The sequence below is a fragment of the Macrotis lagotis genome, chromosome 4, assembly GCF_037893015.1.
Source record: "Macrotis lagotis isolate mMagLag1 chromosome 4, bilby.v1.9.chrom.fasta, whole genome shotgun sequence".
NCBI lineage: Eukaryota > Metazoa > Chordata > Mammalia > Peramelemorphia > Peramelidae > Macrotis > Macrotis lagotis.
Window position 1 is genome coordinate 71,744,833 of NC_133661.1, and position 17,230 is coordinate 71,762,062.

The 17,230-nt window shown below is 35.5% G+C and overlaps 1 protein-coding gene across 2 annotated transcripts in view; it reads right to left on the bottom strand.

The window, feature by feature from the left end:
• LOC141521015 (tyrosine-protein phosphatase non-receptor type 20-like) overlaps positions 1-17,230 on the bottom strand; it is a 292,732-nt gene that overhangs the window by 163,790 nt on the left and 111,712 nt on the right. For both annotated transcript variants that reach the window (XM_074233097.1, XM_074233089.1), the window contains exons 24-27: positions 13,459-13,544; positions 7,543-7,690; positions 3,143-3,357; positions 1,510-1,608 (exon numbers count right to left, since the gene is read on the bottom strand). In XM_074233097.1, coding sequence (XP_074089198.1) covers positions 1,510-1,608; positions 3,143-3,357; positions 7,543-7,690; positions 13,459-13,544 — 548 coding nt within the window. The remainder of the gene's footprint in view (positions 1-1,509; positions 1,609-3,142; positions 3,358-7,542; positions 7,691-13,458; positions 13,545-17,230) is intronic.

Consider the following 17,230-nt stretch of genomic DNA (forward strand, 5'->3'; position numbering starts at 1 on the left):
TATTCAGTATTCCCAAATTCTCAGTCCCTCATCTTAGTCTCTTCCATGATGTGTTCTAAGTATCTTGCATCTATTCAAACACAACTAATAGTGGTAGGTGAAAATAGATATTCAAAGAATCTTGAACTATAATCCTCCTAGTAAAATAGAAGACCACCACATCTTATAGGCCCTGTTATTGTGCTTTATGGACAATTGAACCTGATCATTGCCCTTCCATTATTTCATCATTCAGATCCTTGAGCATTGATATCTGATCTGCTGGTGTACTCTGTAATCCTTGTCCTTGATTTCTACCCTTTCATTCTACTCAAAATCATTGAATACTAGTACTGTTCATAATGCAGCTGTTGTCTCTCTCAATTAGAACATAAAGTCTTAGAAAGTAGGAATAGTCTCATTTTAGCACATTTAAAAATGTTTTTTTCTTCTTCCCTTCCTCTCACCTTTTTTTTTAGGTTTTATCAAGGCTAATGGGGTTAATTGGCTTGCCCAAGGCCACACAGCTAGATAATTATTAAGTGCCTGAGACCGGATTTGAACCCAGGTACTCCTGACTACAAGGCCGGTGCTTTATCCACTACGCCACCTAGCCACCCCTCACCTTTCTTTCTTCCTTCTTCTATCATTCCTTCCTTTTTCTTTCTCCCCCCATTCCTCCTCTCCTCTCTTCCTCTTTTCTTTCTTCTTCCCTCCCTATCTCCCCAATTCTTTCTTTCGCTCTTCTTTCCTTCCTTTATATCTCCCATATCTGGAATATTTAAAGTATTTCATTCTATTTCAATTTTCTTTCAATCATTAGATAATTAACTCATAAACCATAAATTCCTAAAAGAAAAGATACAGTCCTATGGTTTGTTTCTTGGTTTGTTTTGCTAGCCCAACATCATACCATTAGACTATAGGCTCATTGAGGACTAGGATTTTTTTTATTCATCTTTCTTTCTGTCCACATGGGTTAGTACAACAAAGAAGATGCTTAAATAACTGGTTAGTGACTGATAATTGATAAATGCTTTTGGTGGTGACAATACCTCATTCTATATAAATATTAAGAACATTTTTTTCCATTTTAATCTCTCAGTAGAAATGTGTACTCATTTTCATGTGTGAATCACCTCTTCTGTGGTCCTTTCACTTTCTAATTTCAAAAAATCCCATCCTTCTAACTCATGGTTAGATTATATAGCTACTGATAAAAGGTGAGTAGAAGTTGAGTCCACATTGCAGAGTCTGATTTTAGATAACTCAGCTAATGAAATAACTGCAAAAAGAGAATAGAATAGAAAGAGAATAGGGGAATAGAAGGAACAGAAGGAGAATCTGAATGGAAAGACAAAAATACAATAGTGACTTTTTAATAAGGGGATTCATCAATATTCTGATAAGAAATTTTATATTGAACCCTTTTCCTACACATACAACCAAGGATAATAAATGTGTCCGATATATGAATTTGAATTTCCAAATTAGAACAATTTGATCTAAACAAATAGTATATCATCTTACCAGCATAGCCTGGTTTATTTCAGGTAGGATACCTTTAAGTGGTCTGCAGAGACGTAAGGTAACCTTTTCAGGAGCACTTCTTAGTAGGTTAAGGACTTCCTAAAAGTCAAAGACATGGATATTACCAATAGTTAGTGAATTAATGTATCCATAGATCACAGATTTAATGCTAGTAAAGATGTCAACTGTCATCTTAGCCAACCCCTTTGTTTTATGCATAAGGGATCCAGGACTCAGAGAGATTAAGTGATTTGCCCAAAGTCATAGAGGTTATTAAATGGGAATTGTTTTAATTTCAATTCATACTTATTTCTACTGTTCCACGCTACTTATTGGTTGGGTATCAAGTTACATGCTACACCTGTCCTCTTCTACCTTTGTTGCCAAATCTTCAGCATGAGCATTCACACCTGAAAAACAGCAAATCTTAAGGGGCTTGATTTATTATTTTGTTGATTGCCAAGACTTAAGAAAGTGATGGAGAAAACCCAAATAATGTAAATTAAAAAATATGTGCTCACATATTTTTTCAGAGAGCTGATTATGAAACATCCATCCACCAGCACATTCCTGCCTTTCTGCTTTTATTAAGGCAATGGGGTTAAAGTGATTTCCCCAAGGCCACACAGCTAGGTAATTATTAAGTGTCTGAGTTCACATTTGAACTCAGGTTTTCCTGACTCCAGGGCAGGCATTCTATCCCCTGCGCCACCTAGCTGCCCCAAAACTTTCCTCTTATAATGATGTTCCAAACAGAGTCACCAATTGCCCCCCAACAACAGAAACACACATCTGTTTGCACAAAACTTCAAAATAGTCTATAATCAATATTATTTTTCATCATTTTGTTTTCAAAACTATTCATTCTAGGTACATGGTCTATATTTGAATTAAGATGGTATATTCTTTTTTCCTCATTGTTTCCTCTCTTTTTCATTTGTAAGAATAAATTTTTACAATTGAATGTGGGCTACATCTAAGACATCTAAGGAAAGGTACTCTATGTACATAGATGAAAGAATGCTTTGTAAAGACCAACCCTCCTATATGTACACTTTAATCACATCCTTTCCCATTTTCTCCAAATGACTATATTGCATACCAAAAAAAAGCAAAAAAAAAAACCCTACTAAATTCCAAGTTTAATGAGAAAACTACAGACTAACCATTATAGTATTTTAAATTTGCCTCCTTTTAAATTGCCCAGGAATGAAAGAAATTGATTCTTGAGTTCCCTGGAATTGTCCAATCAATAAATTTGAAGATGAAATAGATAGTATTTTAATGTGTTGGTAGTCAAGTCATATATAATATGCCCACCAAAGTAATATTTTCCATTGCACATGCTAAAGGGCATAAATCTTGTATACAGGTCAGAATTTTGTGTCTGGTATGATAATGAAGTTAATTATAATCAATACTAGCCCAGTGTTGCCCATTTCCAAAGCTGTGAAATAGGAAATTAAATGCAAATAATTATTCTGCATAACTGTTCTATCCTTCCAGCCAAAGATGATTTCTTCACCTATGATCTTTAGATAGAAATATATTTCAGAGCAGTGAGCCTGATGAAATTCAGCTTGACCTTAATTATATTTTACCACGAGGAGCATCATTTGATAAGCTCCAATACCTGGTAAGAGAGGCCTTGCGTAGGTTTTCCATTCACCGTCAGGATAATATCGCCAACTGCAATTTCCCCATTCTCTTCAGCTGGCTGCCCTGGAAACAGCCTCTTAATCCTTACAACATCACTTCTAAGGTGATCTGAGCCCTTCCTAGCCATCTGGAGGAGGCTGAATCCCAGGCCACTGGAGTTCTTTTTCAGAGTGACCTCAAAAGTGTTATCTGGTTGATGAGAAATCAATAAAAGATTTATCAGTAGACTTCAGCGCTAGAATTATTTCCTCCATAATTGAAGCAAAATGGAAATTGTTAGAGTTCTGCTCTAAACTTTATACACAATCCTCCAACCAAAAGAAAAAACAAAATTTTACAATTTCAAGTTGATTTGCAATTTTGTGTTTTATTGTAAAATTGTATTATACACAAATATAAAAACTCTCTCATGCACACACCCCACTTTAATCTTTGACATAACCTTCTCCCACACACATTCATATGATTGGGCTAAACAATACAAAACATTCAAAGTATATGATTATTTCCAAAAGTTTGAATTACCTTCTAAATTCTCTGAATAATTGCTGAACTCCTCACTTTGTTTTACTGTGTAGACTTGATCTTAAAACTTAACAGTTACCTCTGGATAGCATGTGTTCAAAACCATACCAGAAAGCAAGATGACCTTATAGTGAACCAGAGCTTTCCTTTAGAGGATCATAGATAGCACAAAGAGACACCAATTGGTGATGGGGATAAGTGATGGAAGTGATGGTGGTGGTTATGATAATACTGGTCATACTAGAAGGAATTCTAGTTTTGAGGTCAGATGACTTCTGTTCAAATTTTAATATGCCCCCCCCGGGCCTCAATTTCTTCATCAGATGAGGAAATGAGAATTAATGATCTCTCAACACTAGTTCTAGTATGATGCTATAATGATCTTAGTTCAATATTCTAGAGTCATTTGCACTTTACAGCATGCTCTTCTTAGGACTATGCATTCAACGTGTGGAAATTATTAACCCTACCTTATAGTATTTGATGACTTTTGAAAAAATAGGAAGTAATAAATTTAGAATCAGTAAGACCTGGGGTAAAGTCTCTGTTCTGACATTTAATAGCTATGTGACCATGTGTCTTGGGCATTATTCCTTCTATCTACACTTTGAAGATGGAGGAGCTTAGTAGGCTGCATAGCTTTAAACTTTAGTTAAGGAGATTCAATGGGCATAAGACAAATTCACTGACTCAGTTGCAAGATGGAGATCTTATCTAAACTGCTATCAAGAGGGAAAGGTTGTTTTTAGGGTTGATTAATAATTTATACCAAAAGTATCATCAGGTTAATACCTTATATGCATCCCCACTGGAGAACTTCACTAGTATATCCTTGTTGAATGTTGCATACATATCTTGACTTGGATTTTATATTAATTTATTTTAATTTTATATTATGTTACTTTATATTAAGTAGCTTTTTTAAAATTTCCATGAATTATATCCACCACTTTAGCCCATAATTTACACTTGGGGTCATTCTGCATCCTGTCTAAGATATAAGTTTTATATGACTCAAGTAGCTCTTGGTACTTAGTAAATTAGTTAATGCAGTAAGTCATACAATGGTTGCAACCTATGCTTGTTGAAATTCTTCACACTAAAAAAAAAATTAGACTCTTCTTATACTTTGTCATACATCCATTTTAAATAATTCTAATGCTTTAATAATTTAATGAGCTTTTAAAATCATTTTTATCTTTTCTCTAATAGAGATGTCAAGGAATCATTTAGTTTTTTTGAAAAAATTATGGATAATTACTGAGCTCCCTATTTGTTTTGCTATGTGGACTTGAACTTAAAACCTAACAATTACCTTTGGATATCATGTGTTCAGAACCATATCAGAAAGTAAGATGATCTTTTAGTTAAACCAAAGTTTTCCTCTGCAGGATTGGAGGCCAAACATAGAGAGATCAAATGACGACAGAAACATTACAGCAATGAAAGAAAGCTATCTACTTTTTTCTTCTCTCCTATAATCATCAAACAGTTAAAGGGATATAGCACATATGAAAGTCACTAGGCTTTGTCTTTTCATGTTCCAGTAGCACATATGAAAGTCACTAGGCTTTGTTTTTTCATGTTCCAGGTGGTCAATTAGGAATTATGTGTGGAAATTGTAGAGAGGTAGGGTTCAGTTTCATGTCATGAAATTTTTCCTAATTATGTTATTTATAAGAACAAAAGGAGCAACTCTAAATTCCTCCATTAGAGTATGAACTTCTTGAGAGTCGAATGATCTTTTATTTTTCTTTATATTCTCAGTGCTTGACCTGAAGTAGATGCTTATTAAATGTTTGTTGATTGACTACATAGTTCATTTGAGACTCATAATAACCCTGTGAGATAGAAGAAACGCCACAAGTATTATGTCCCCATTTTATAGTTGAAAAAACTGAGACTTGGAAAGATTAAATAGCTTGCCCTTAGTTATATAGCTAATACAAATAAGAGGCAGGATTGAAATCCTAGTCTTCTTCTCTCACCGTCTAGTAATATATCCCATCCAACACATTGCCTTTCAACTAGTCAATCAGTCATAAAACAAAGAAAGACCAAAAAAGAGCCTCTTCTCTGAAGGAGCTCACAGTCTAATGGAAGAGGAACCGGGTACAAACAAGATATTGCTTGGGTAACTAGCAGCAGGTAGCCTGGAGGGCACTATCCTAGATTCACAGCCCTGTGAATCAGCAAGACCAAAGTTCAAATCTAACCTCAGATTCTTCTTAGCTGTGTGACCCTGAGTATGTCACTTAATTTTTGTTTCCTCATCTATAAAATGAATAAAATAATAGAACCCACCTCCTAGGGTTGCAATGAGGATCAACTGAGATAAGAATTGTAAAGCCTGTGGCAAAGTGTCTGCCACTATATAAAAATCATAATTACTGTATACAGAATAAATTGGAGATAGTCTCATAAAGAAAGCACAACATTAAGGAAGTTTGAGAACTTCTAGAAGACAGGACCTTACCTGAGACTTGAAAAAAATTAAAGAAGCTAGGAGGCGTACAGGTAAGAAGGGAAAGAATTTGGGGGGGGGGGGGAGCCAGAAAGAATACATTGAATGACAAGATGGAATGCCATGGAAGGGGAAAAGCAATGAAACTAGTGTTGTGAAAGGAAGTAAGACATAAAAAACCTAGGAAGGAAGAAGGGGCCACCCTATAATGAGCTTTAAAAATCAAACAGAGGATTTTATAGTTGATCCTATAGGTTAATAAGGATTTACATGAGTTTATTGAATAGGTGTATGACATGGTCAGACCTATGCTTAAGAAAGTTCAATTTAACAGCCGAGTAAAGAATAGACTGGACTAAAGAGAGAATTGGTGTAAGGAGATCAATCAGCCAGTCATAGCAATAGTACTGGTATTTGGTGATGGTGATGGTGGCAGTACCAAAGGAGAAATAGGAGGGGGTGGGGAGTATTTGAGAGATATTACCAAAAAATTTTGTTGACTATCAATGGATTGGTCTGGCTAAGGTAAGATTCTCATCACTAGAATGAGTCACCAGATGCTAAATTAATTCTACCACTCACCAAAACCACCTATTAAGGCATAGGAGTAGAATGAACCCTCACTGAGGATCTTCAAGGCAAAGACTAAGTGACTATTTCCAAGGAATATTATAAAGAATATCTCTGCTCTGGAAGGGGTCAGACCAGCTCTCTTCCAACTCCAGAATCTGTTATTTACAACAGAATCTGCCTTGGAACTTTAAAAAAATCTCACTATATTAAGATTTAAAATAGCTTAGAATCCAATCATGGCCATCCATGGAATTTAGCATTCCCTTAAGGCAAAGCAAATTCACTAGTAAAGAACATTGAGACATGGACTGAGGAGATATGTCTGTTAGTCCTAGGGGAAATTGGGGGAAGGGGTGCATTGTTCTTAATTTTTGGTGGAGAAAATCTCATGAAGCACCATGTTCCTTAAACTGCAACATCATGTTCCCTCTCCTGGAAAAGAAAGACTTGACCAATCAAAACATCTCCGTATTACTTGAAGATGGAAAATGACCCCGTTCTCCAAATCCAATCTTAGTCTCAAACACTTTCACTCAATTTTAACCAAAGTTGAACCACAATTTCTGGAACAAGCTGAAAAACAAAATCCTACTTTGTGAGAATCTTAGCCATCCAACCCTTTTCAGAAATATGCTTAATAAGTGTATCTTCTATCCCATCAGGGAAGATAACTGGCTCCTTATCAGCAATCATTCTGTTTTCTCTTTAACACCTATAGAAATCATTTTTTCATGTTCTTTTTTTAGTACACTATTTCAACACTACACGAGGACAATATGACAATAGTAACACTCGATTCCCTCTCCTCTCACCATCTGTCACCAAGGCACAGCTCTTGGGGCTGTCAGGCAAGGTTGTTGCTAAGGAAACAGCAACACATTCATCTTTCTTTCTGTCATCAGCAGATGGACACTGCTCTGCCGGTCTCTGGTCTCTCCTTTCTAAAACTAGCCTTGCAACCTGTAAGGATGGAGAAATAAATGCAATTTACACATGATACACAGAGTATTATCTTTCATGTCCCTAAGAAATTCTGCTTCTCACTCTCATGATCTCCTGAAAAAAAAAAAACTGCATGGGTTCCAAAATAATCTTCCCTATTTGCTTTTCCTGACTCAGCACTAAAGGTGTCTAACTGTGAAAATCACATCTTGGAGGATCTTTGGCCAGATTCAATTAATTAAGAAGTTGTAACAAGTCTCAAAAAATAAGGACTAGAACCAAGAATGAGTCTGTGAATTCTTAATGGAACAAATAGTTGTCAATCAAACAGATTTTCATCTTATTCTGTGCCTCTTTAATGCAAGCATCATGTCAAATATTGTATTATATATTAGGTTATATGCATGACTTGTCCACTTATTAGACAATAAATTGCTAAGAGCAGAAATCCTGTCTCATCTAAACTCGGTACTTCCCCGGTGTCTGGCTCTGAGCTCTGCCATAGGAGAAGCACATAATGTTAATTGAATACATGAAAGAGCAAATTTATAGATTGTGTTTATATGAAGACTAACTCCTAAGTACAGTGTGACATTCAGAAATTTGTCTCCGGTAACAACAGGGAAAGACGGGTAGCAATTAGGAAATTACTGCCATTTTACTGATAAGGAAACTGAGTACAGCAGTAAAATGACTACAGATAGTAAGTCCGAGAGCCAGCAAATTCTGCTCATCTGATTCTTTTCATTATACCTAAGGATCCCATAAAATAAAAAGCAATGAACCCAAAATAGAATGAAGAGGTGGATTTGAGAAAAATACATTCAGCAAATATAAAGATGGGAATAAAGATCAGAGTTGTAATTTCATTGATATGAAGAACTCCCACTTTGAATTCAAGTCAGTATCTTCTATGCTACTCATAGTCTCAAAGAACATCTCAGAACCCTAATAACCAGCAAACAGGACATAAACTTGACTCTAAATGCAATTTTTTTATTGGCTTTGCCATGTTGCCTTTTGAAGCAAATATAAGTGATGTAAACCCTACATCTAGAATCTATCAGAAACTAAAACAGATTTATTTATAATATTGCCATCCAAACCTCAGTGAATCAAGGGCGAGGGTTTTAAACAGAAAGTTCTTAAATGAGAAAATGAAATTAATAAATAATCATTTTTGAAAACTTTTAACAGTTTAATGATCAAATAAATAAAATTAACATATCTTTTGTATACTATATTATATCCATTAAATTGCAGATTGTTATTTTAAATTATCAAAATTCCATATTGACAGGTCAGTTGGAAAACAATCTGGTGGACTGAAGATAATCTCCATTGAAAAAAGTAGAAAAAGTTATAAAATTATAACTTTTATAATATGAAATTATAAAACTGATCATTTCCTTTCACTTAGTGATTAGACTTTAAGGATGTACCAAAAAACAAGAGAGAAAGGGGAAGGGGACAGAGAAAGGAAAATCATTCTATACAAAAATTTTCACAGCAGTTTTTACATGTAACATAGAAAAATGAAATCAGCCTACATGTCCAGAAATTACAGAATAATTGACTAAATTTATCAACGTAAAGTAATACCACCATACTACTAAATGATAAATAGGAAAATGACAAAGAAATAGAAGACAATGAAATTGATGCTAAGAAAAGAGAATAAAATCAAAACAATAATGCTTATTTTGCCTATAAAAATAATAGCAATAACATCTAGTAAGCACATGACTGAAAAAAAAATCTTGGAAAGGGGCACAAAGAAAATGAGTCATTATATTATTAAAAACTTTTCCTTTTCCTTTTCTTTACCAAATTATAAATAGTTTGGAGTTTGTGGTATTATTTAAACTTTTGTTATTTTGTTTGCTTTTGCCAATATTTTTAAATTTAACATTTTATGATTTTAATTCTCTTCTAAGGCATAAAAGGATAGTGGACTGTTTCATTCAAACTTTTCAATTTATAAAGAAACTGAAGATTATTGGATAAATAACTTATCCAATGTAAAAAAAAAAGCAGAGCTAAAATTTAAACAAAGATTTTTCTGATTTGTAAGGCCATTGCTTTTTCCACTAAGCATCCACTGCATTTCAAGGGGCGGGGAGGGGAGTGGCTATTAGATTCCAGGTGGTCCAGTATTTGGAGTCTTGAACCCTGGAGGCAGGAAGATTGAGTTCAAATCCAGTTTTATTCATGTACTTGCTTTGTAACACTGGAGGAGTGATTTAGCCTCTATTTGCCTCTGTTTACTCGATTGTAAAAATGTATATAATAATAGCAACTACATCCCAGAATTGTTGAGAAAGTCAAATGAACTAATAGCTGTAAAGCTCTAGGTGATTAATAATACTCTTGCTTCCTTCCTTCTTTATTTAGTTCACAGATTATCAGAAGAGCTATCTTTCATGAAGCACTCCTTTATAACCCAAGCTGTTGGTCATCTCTCTCCTCCCTCATTGTACCCTGCCATTCCTACTAGCTATCATCTTATACCTCCTCCCTTTCACAGTTTTTCACTTCTTAGAAAAATCAATTATACTTGGAGACTCTGGTTCCTTTTTTCCCCATTCTCTTCAAAATCCTGGGCCATCTGGCTTCCATTATCAGCACCAAACAGACTCTACTGTCTCCAAAGTTGTGAACAATTTCTTAATGCTTGGATCTGATGGCATTTTCTCAGTCCCCATCCTTCTTAATATTTAATATTCTTCAATATTTGACCCTATTGATTATTCCATTCTGCTCTTTCTGGGATCTTCTACCTCTCTCTTCCATCTCCTTTGCAAATTCTTCATCCACAGCCCATTCACTAACTGTTGGTGTGCCCCAAGGCTCTGATCTGAGTTCAATTCTTCTCTCCCACAAATTCAACTATTTGGTCCTTCATTCTCAAAGAAGACCATGATATCAGGGAAGTGATGTCATGAAAAGTATGTGAATTGGATTTGAGTGAGGGAGTGCTATACTAAGTCACCAGCCTCAATTTCTCCTCCAGAATCATCTGGATCCAGTGACCACATATGAATCAGGACAATAGGATCTGGCCCTGGATGTGGGGCAATCAGAGTTAAGACAATTGTCCAAGGTCACACAGCTAATAAGTGTCAGAGGCTAGATTCAAACTCCCATCCTCCTGATTCCAGAACCAGTGCTCTATCCACTGAGTCATCTAACTTGTGTCTCATAAGCACTTAAGGAATGCATGGTGATGAACTAACTATGCAAATGACTTCCAGAGCCCTATATCCTCCTCAGTTCCAGTCCAAGAGGTAAGCTGAAACAACTGCCTGGACATTTTAAAACTAGATGTCCTATCAAATTCAACATGATCAAAGCATAGCACATTTTCTTTCCTAAAACTATCCTTCCCAATACCCCAGTAATTGTCCAGATTATTCTATGTACTAGTGATCTTCCATGCCTGAAATACTCATCATCCTGACCTCTGATGTTTGAAATCTTGTTTTCTTTAAGCTTCAGGTATTTTCTTCTACATTAAGCCTCTTCTGATTCCCCCTAGGGAATTGTATTCTCCCTTTCAATTCTGCCTTGTAGTGTTTTTGTATATATTCTGGGAATACTTATCTCCTTTTGTTGACTCCCCCTATTAGAATGGAAGCTTCATTTTTTTCTTTTATTTTCAGTGATTAACATGGTATCTGGCACATAGCAGGTGCTTAATAAACACTGGCTGAAAGACTGATTGATTCTCCATTTTTATAATGGAATCAACCAAAACATCAGGGAGGTAATTCCATGACAAACAAGTAAATTGTATTTGAGGTGGGGGGGGGGGGGGCTGTGCTAAGTCACCAGCCTCACTTTTTTCTCCAGAACCATCTGGGTCTATGGGACAGGTATGATTCATGATGACTGAAGATGATTCTGGATGTGAGGCAATCAGGGTTAAATGACTTGTCCAAGGTCACACTGTTATTAAGAGTCAAGTTTCTGAGCCTGGATTCAAACTCCTGTTCTCTTGACTCCAAGGTTGGTGCTCTAGTCACTGCTTGCAGTAGTCTTATTCAAGACTGAAGGACAAGCATTATTATTAACAGAATCAAAGAATCACTTAACCTTTAACCTTTCTGGGTCTGTCCCTTTATCTGTAAAATAGAAATAATGTACTTGTACTACTAATTTCATAAAGCTCTTTGAAGAAAGTGCTTTGCAAAGCATTACATAAAATATTATTATTATTATTATTATTACTCTTGAACCCTCTCTCCATTGCTACAAGGGCTCTAGCAACCTTTAAATGAGGTACTGCCTATATTAAGATGATTATGTCCTTTTTTTGCTCAATAAAGATTATTGTAGGTCTATGTTAAACAATCAATTAATGAAAATTTATTAAGAATCCCACTAAGAAACATGTTAGGTCTATAAAGACAAAAAAAAAATTAGCAATCCTTGTTTCCAATGAGCTTATATTCTATTGGGTTGATGAAATTTCATACATTAACAGAGACAGACACATATACTTCATGTATAGCAATATATAAATGTACAAATGCACACACAAAACAGATGTGGACATTGCACAGTATGTATACACATATGTATGCATGTTGCTGTTGAGTCGTTTCAGTCATGCCCAACTCTCTGTGATTCTATTTTAGGCTTTCTTGTAAAGATACTGAAGTGCTTCACCATTTACTTCTCCAGATCATTTTACAGATTAGGAAACTGAGGCAAAAAGATTAAGTGATTTTCCCAGTAACACATATCCACATACCTGTGTATAATTTCAGGACATATGCCCAAATACATATATATATATATATATATATATATATTATATACATGTCCATCCATATGTTCATATGTATGTGCTTCTATGTGTGTTTAATATATTCAAACACATACATATACACATTGTATACTGAGACAGAGAGAATAAACACAAACTCTAAGGTAGATAGAAAAGAAGGTTCACCGTAGTTTAGGAGTAGGGAGTTGGTACAGAAAGACTGTGTTAAAAATGCTTTAACTTCATCTTGAAAGAAGTAAGAGAGACAATGAAGTAGAAAGGCAAGGAGGTCTGGTGGACAAAGGGATAGAGGTGAGAAATGGAACACCATGCATAATCTCATCCCAGACTCAAACTCAGGGGACTTAAGGAAAATTTCCATTTTCACTAGTTTCCTTGACCTTTATCCAATTTGTCTCCTGTATTCAATACTGGTATTTCTTCAACTGAGGACAGCAAGTTCTTGATGGTTACACCCACTGTGACATAAGGAAGTATCTCCCTCAAGTCACACACACACACACACACACACACACACACACACACACACACACACACACGCAAACAGAGAGACATATTCACTGCTGGCATGCCATCTGTTTGGTTGGCAACTAACTGTTGCTAGTGTCCAAAATTTCCCTAATATCTTCCCCAATTATGTAGCAGAGATGGAGTGCCCAAGGGCAAATGGGCATCTGCAACAACAGCCTGGGTGATAATCTGAATCACAGAGCAGGGTCTGTTAACCACCCTGCCTCTAGAATCTGGGCAACTCCATCTATTAGGCCAAAATTCAATAGTCTTCGAGTCAATATACGAGGGACAACATTTTCAGCTGGGAAACATCTAACTACACCTGATTTCATGCTAATAAAAAAGTGAAATGACTAAGAAAAATGAAATCTTGGTTTTATTTCCTGCAAAATCCAGTCTAATGAAAATTGACTACAGAGTATGTATTTCTGTGAAGCTTTTGAAGTGAAAGACCTCAAAAGGATGTAATTACTTCACAAACCTTCTGGGAGTTCTTGAGACATTGAACAGCCTGCTTGTGGGTGATACCACACAGATTAACTCCATCCACTTCCAGCAGGCGGTCACCTGGGAAAGAGGAAAACATGGTGATGTCAGTATTTCCAGTCCTTTCTTCCAAAGATGTCTGTGATCAACTCCCAACATGAACATACTCCTCATCATTTTCATAACTGGAAGTATTGTCCTTTGTTTCCTTTTCTCAGCACAACCTTATTTTACTGGAAGAGTAAAAATCAAAAAACAACACCCACAGTACAATTCTGAATGAACAGGAGCAAATATACATTGTATATGCTAATGCAATGAGGTTGAGATGGATAAATGTGCCTACTTCTCGAAACATATCCTTTTAAAAAAAGGAAAGTTTAACTGTTTTTTTGTAGAAGCAAAATACTGAAAACAAAATGGATGCCAATTGACTGGGGAATGACTAAACAAATTGTGGTATGTGAGTTTATTATTTATTATGATTTATTTAATACTAATATATTAATATTATTGGACCAAAAGAAATGATAGATCTAAAGAATGCAAAAACACATGCAGAGATTTGCATGATTTGATTCAAGAGCAAAGAAGAATCAAGATTTCTACTGTCCAGTGACCACAATAATAAAAATAAATAAATATCACAATCGATATTTGTCCACCTGAATGAGATTAAAATGTAATAGAGAAATATCTTTAAATAAATTTAAAATGATAGAACCTAGATAATGTCAATTTGTGGTTTTCTAAGGCATTTTGCACCCTGGATGGGAAAGGGTCCTAATGGAGCTTTAATGACCCTCACTGCCATTTGAGTTTGATTCTACAACTCTTAAGGACCAATGGTGACCTATTTACAGTTGCATCTCCTCAGTACAAAGTCAAGAGACTAGAGATATGAATTGTTGCAAACACTAATAGAAGTGGTCACTATTGTTCTGTCATTTCAGTCATGTATGATTCTTTGTGGTCCCATTTGGAGTTTTATTGGCAAAGATCCTAGAGTAGTTTGCCATTTCCTTTTCCAGCTCCCTTTACATATGAGAAAATTGAGGCAAACTGGATCAAATGATTTGCCCAGAATCACAGTTACTAAGTTTTGAGATCAGATTTGAACTTGGCTTCCTGACTCTGGGTTCTACATTCTATCCATTGTACCACCTAGCTGTCCATTGGTCCCTGTAGTAGTTTATTATGTTTAATTATAATTTTTGTTAGAAGGAAGGGATCAGGGCAGCTAGGTGGTCCAGTGGATAGAGCACTGGCCCTGAAGTCAGGAGTACCTGAGTTCAAATCCGACCCCAGACACCTAGCTTTGTGGCCTTGGGCAAGCCACTTAACCCCCTTTGCCTTGCAAAAACCTAAAAAAAAAAAAAAAAAAAAAAAAAAAAAAAGGAATCCATGGTAATGGTGGTGGTACTAGGAAATAACAGTGGCATAAAAATGAATTAAAACCTCAATAAAGCAATAAAAAAATTATAAATTGACTTTAGATACTGTTAATCTTTTTAAAGTATCTGAATGCATGCAATCTGCAATAGATATATACATATGTCAAGGAACTCTATTTATAGGGAGGGATTTCTTAATTGTTAGTCTCACCCTTTAAGCAAGTGACTTATTAGAGTAAGTTGGTATTAATTAGACTAAAAGATTTCAAAGAGAGAGACATAGTTGTTTTGTCGGGTTTTTTAATGCATAGGACTTCTTTAAATACGCATATGACTTTCCTTATTGTTCCCATCATCCTTCCGAAATTGCTTTCTCCTTTTTATTGCCAATTTAATGGCCCTGCTTCATTCTTCAAATTATCTTCAAAGTCAAGTCAAGTCAACTCGTTAGGTCAATCAGTGAAAAGAGTCAAGTCAGAAAGACTCATCTTCCTAAATTCAAATCTGGCCTCAGACACTTACTGTTTGAGCCTGGGCAAGTCATTTTATCCTGTTTGCTTCAGTTTCTCATCTGTAAAGTGATCTAGAGAAGGAAGTGACAAACCATTCTTGTACCTTTTTGCCATGAAAACCCCAAATGGAATCACAAAGAATAGGACTAAATTGAACAACTCAATATTTATTAAATATTCACTGTACTAAACATGGAAGATAATAAAGGCAAAAACTGTCCCTACTTCTCAAGGAGCTCACAGACCACTGGGAGAGATAATATGCAAATAACTATGTTTAAAAATTTTATATACAGAATAAATTTAACACATTCTTAGAAGGCTGGCTTAAGCATTAATATCTGGAAAGACTTCTTACAGAATCTAGGATCTTAGCTGTGACTCCAAGGGGAGACAGGAGGTACAGAAGGGGAGAAAATTACAGGCATTGAGGCCATCTAATATAAATGTAAAATAAAAACATGAAGCATCATGAGTGAGTGAGAACAAAGAGACCAAAATCACTATATAACAGAGTGAGGTCCGAGAACACTGGAAAAGTAGAAGGGGAATTTAATAGGGAGGAGATGATGACAAGATCAGATCCATTCTATAGGTACATTCATTTGACAGCTAAGTGGAGGCTGGAATAGAATGGAGAAAGATGAAGCAGGGAAACCAATCAGAAGCAGAAGGGTATTGTAATCATCTAGGCATGAGGTGAGGGGAGCCTGCTTCAAATGTGGTGGCAGAGTCAGAGAACAGAAGGGAAAATATAAGAAATGTTGTGAAGATAGAATTTATAGGACTCAGCAATTAATTAGATGAGGTGGGGAGGGGAGAGTGAGAAATCAAAGATAACAGCTCAGTTATGATTCTATGTGACTGAGGGGATATTGACCCTCTTTGTAATAAGGAAGGTTTTGCAGTTGGGGGAAAGATAATGATAATGAGTTCACTTTTTGACATGATGAGTTAAAAATATCTATAGTACATTCAGTTCTAGATGTCTAATAAATAAATAGAGATGTGAGTCTGGAGATCAAGAGAAAGATTAGGATTGGAATAAATTAGGATTTGAGACTCATTTGTATAGTAATGATAATTAAATTCATGAGAGTTGATGAGCTCACTAAGAAAAAATAGTCTAGAGGGAGAAAAGAAAAGAGTCCAGGGTAGAGCCTTGAAGTACAGTCACAGTCATTTGGCATGACTTGGATAAAAATTCAGCAAAGACTGACAAGGAGCTGCAAAGAGAACCAAAATAGAGTAATGTCACAGAAACCTAAAGAGAAGAAAGAATGAATAGGAAGGTGATCAGTGGTGTCAAAGGCTGAAGAGAGGTACAGAAGAATGATTATTTAGAAAAAGTCATTAGCTTTGACAATTAAAAGGTGTGAGAGAGAGAGAGAGAGAGAGAGAGGAAGAGTGGGAGGAAAAAGAGGAAATTTGATATCCCTATCTAGAAAAATGTAAACAACTTAAAAGAACTAATTCATTTCTCCTTTTGCATCTGCATTTCCTAGCCTAACATTTTGTATATAGTGAGTTTAGTAAATGTTTATTGAGTTTAATGAAAATTTTTTGTCCTCAACTTCCTTTTGCATCATTGCCCTGAATTCCTTAATAGTTTCCCCCTTTGGATCATATGCCGTGTTTGCTTACAAAACTGCAGAATCACAAGAATCTGCTAGTTACAAAAGACTTCAGAGATCATTTAGTCTGAACTGTATCTGTTGAAGAATTCCCTCTACACCATCCCTGACAAGTGATCATCTGGCATTTGTTTTAAGACTGTTTCTCAAAAGGAATTTTCTACCTCCCACTTCAGGTTAGCAGCTAAAATTTTCTTTGCAACTTCCATCTTCTACTTCTAATTCTG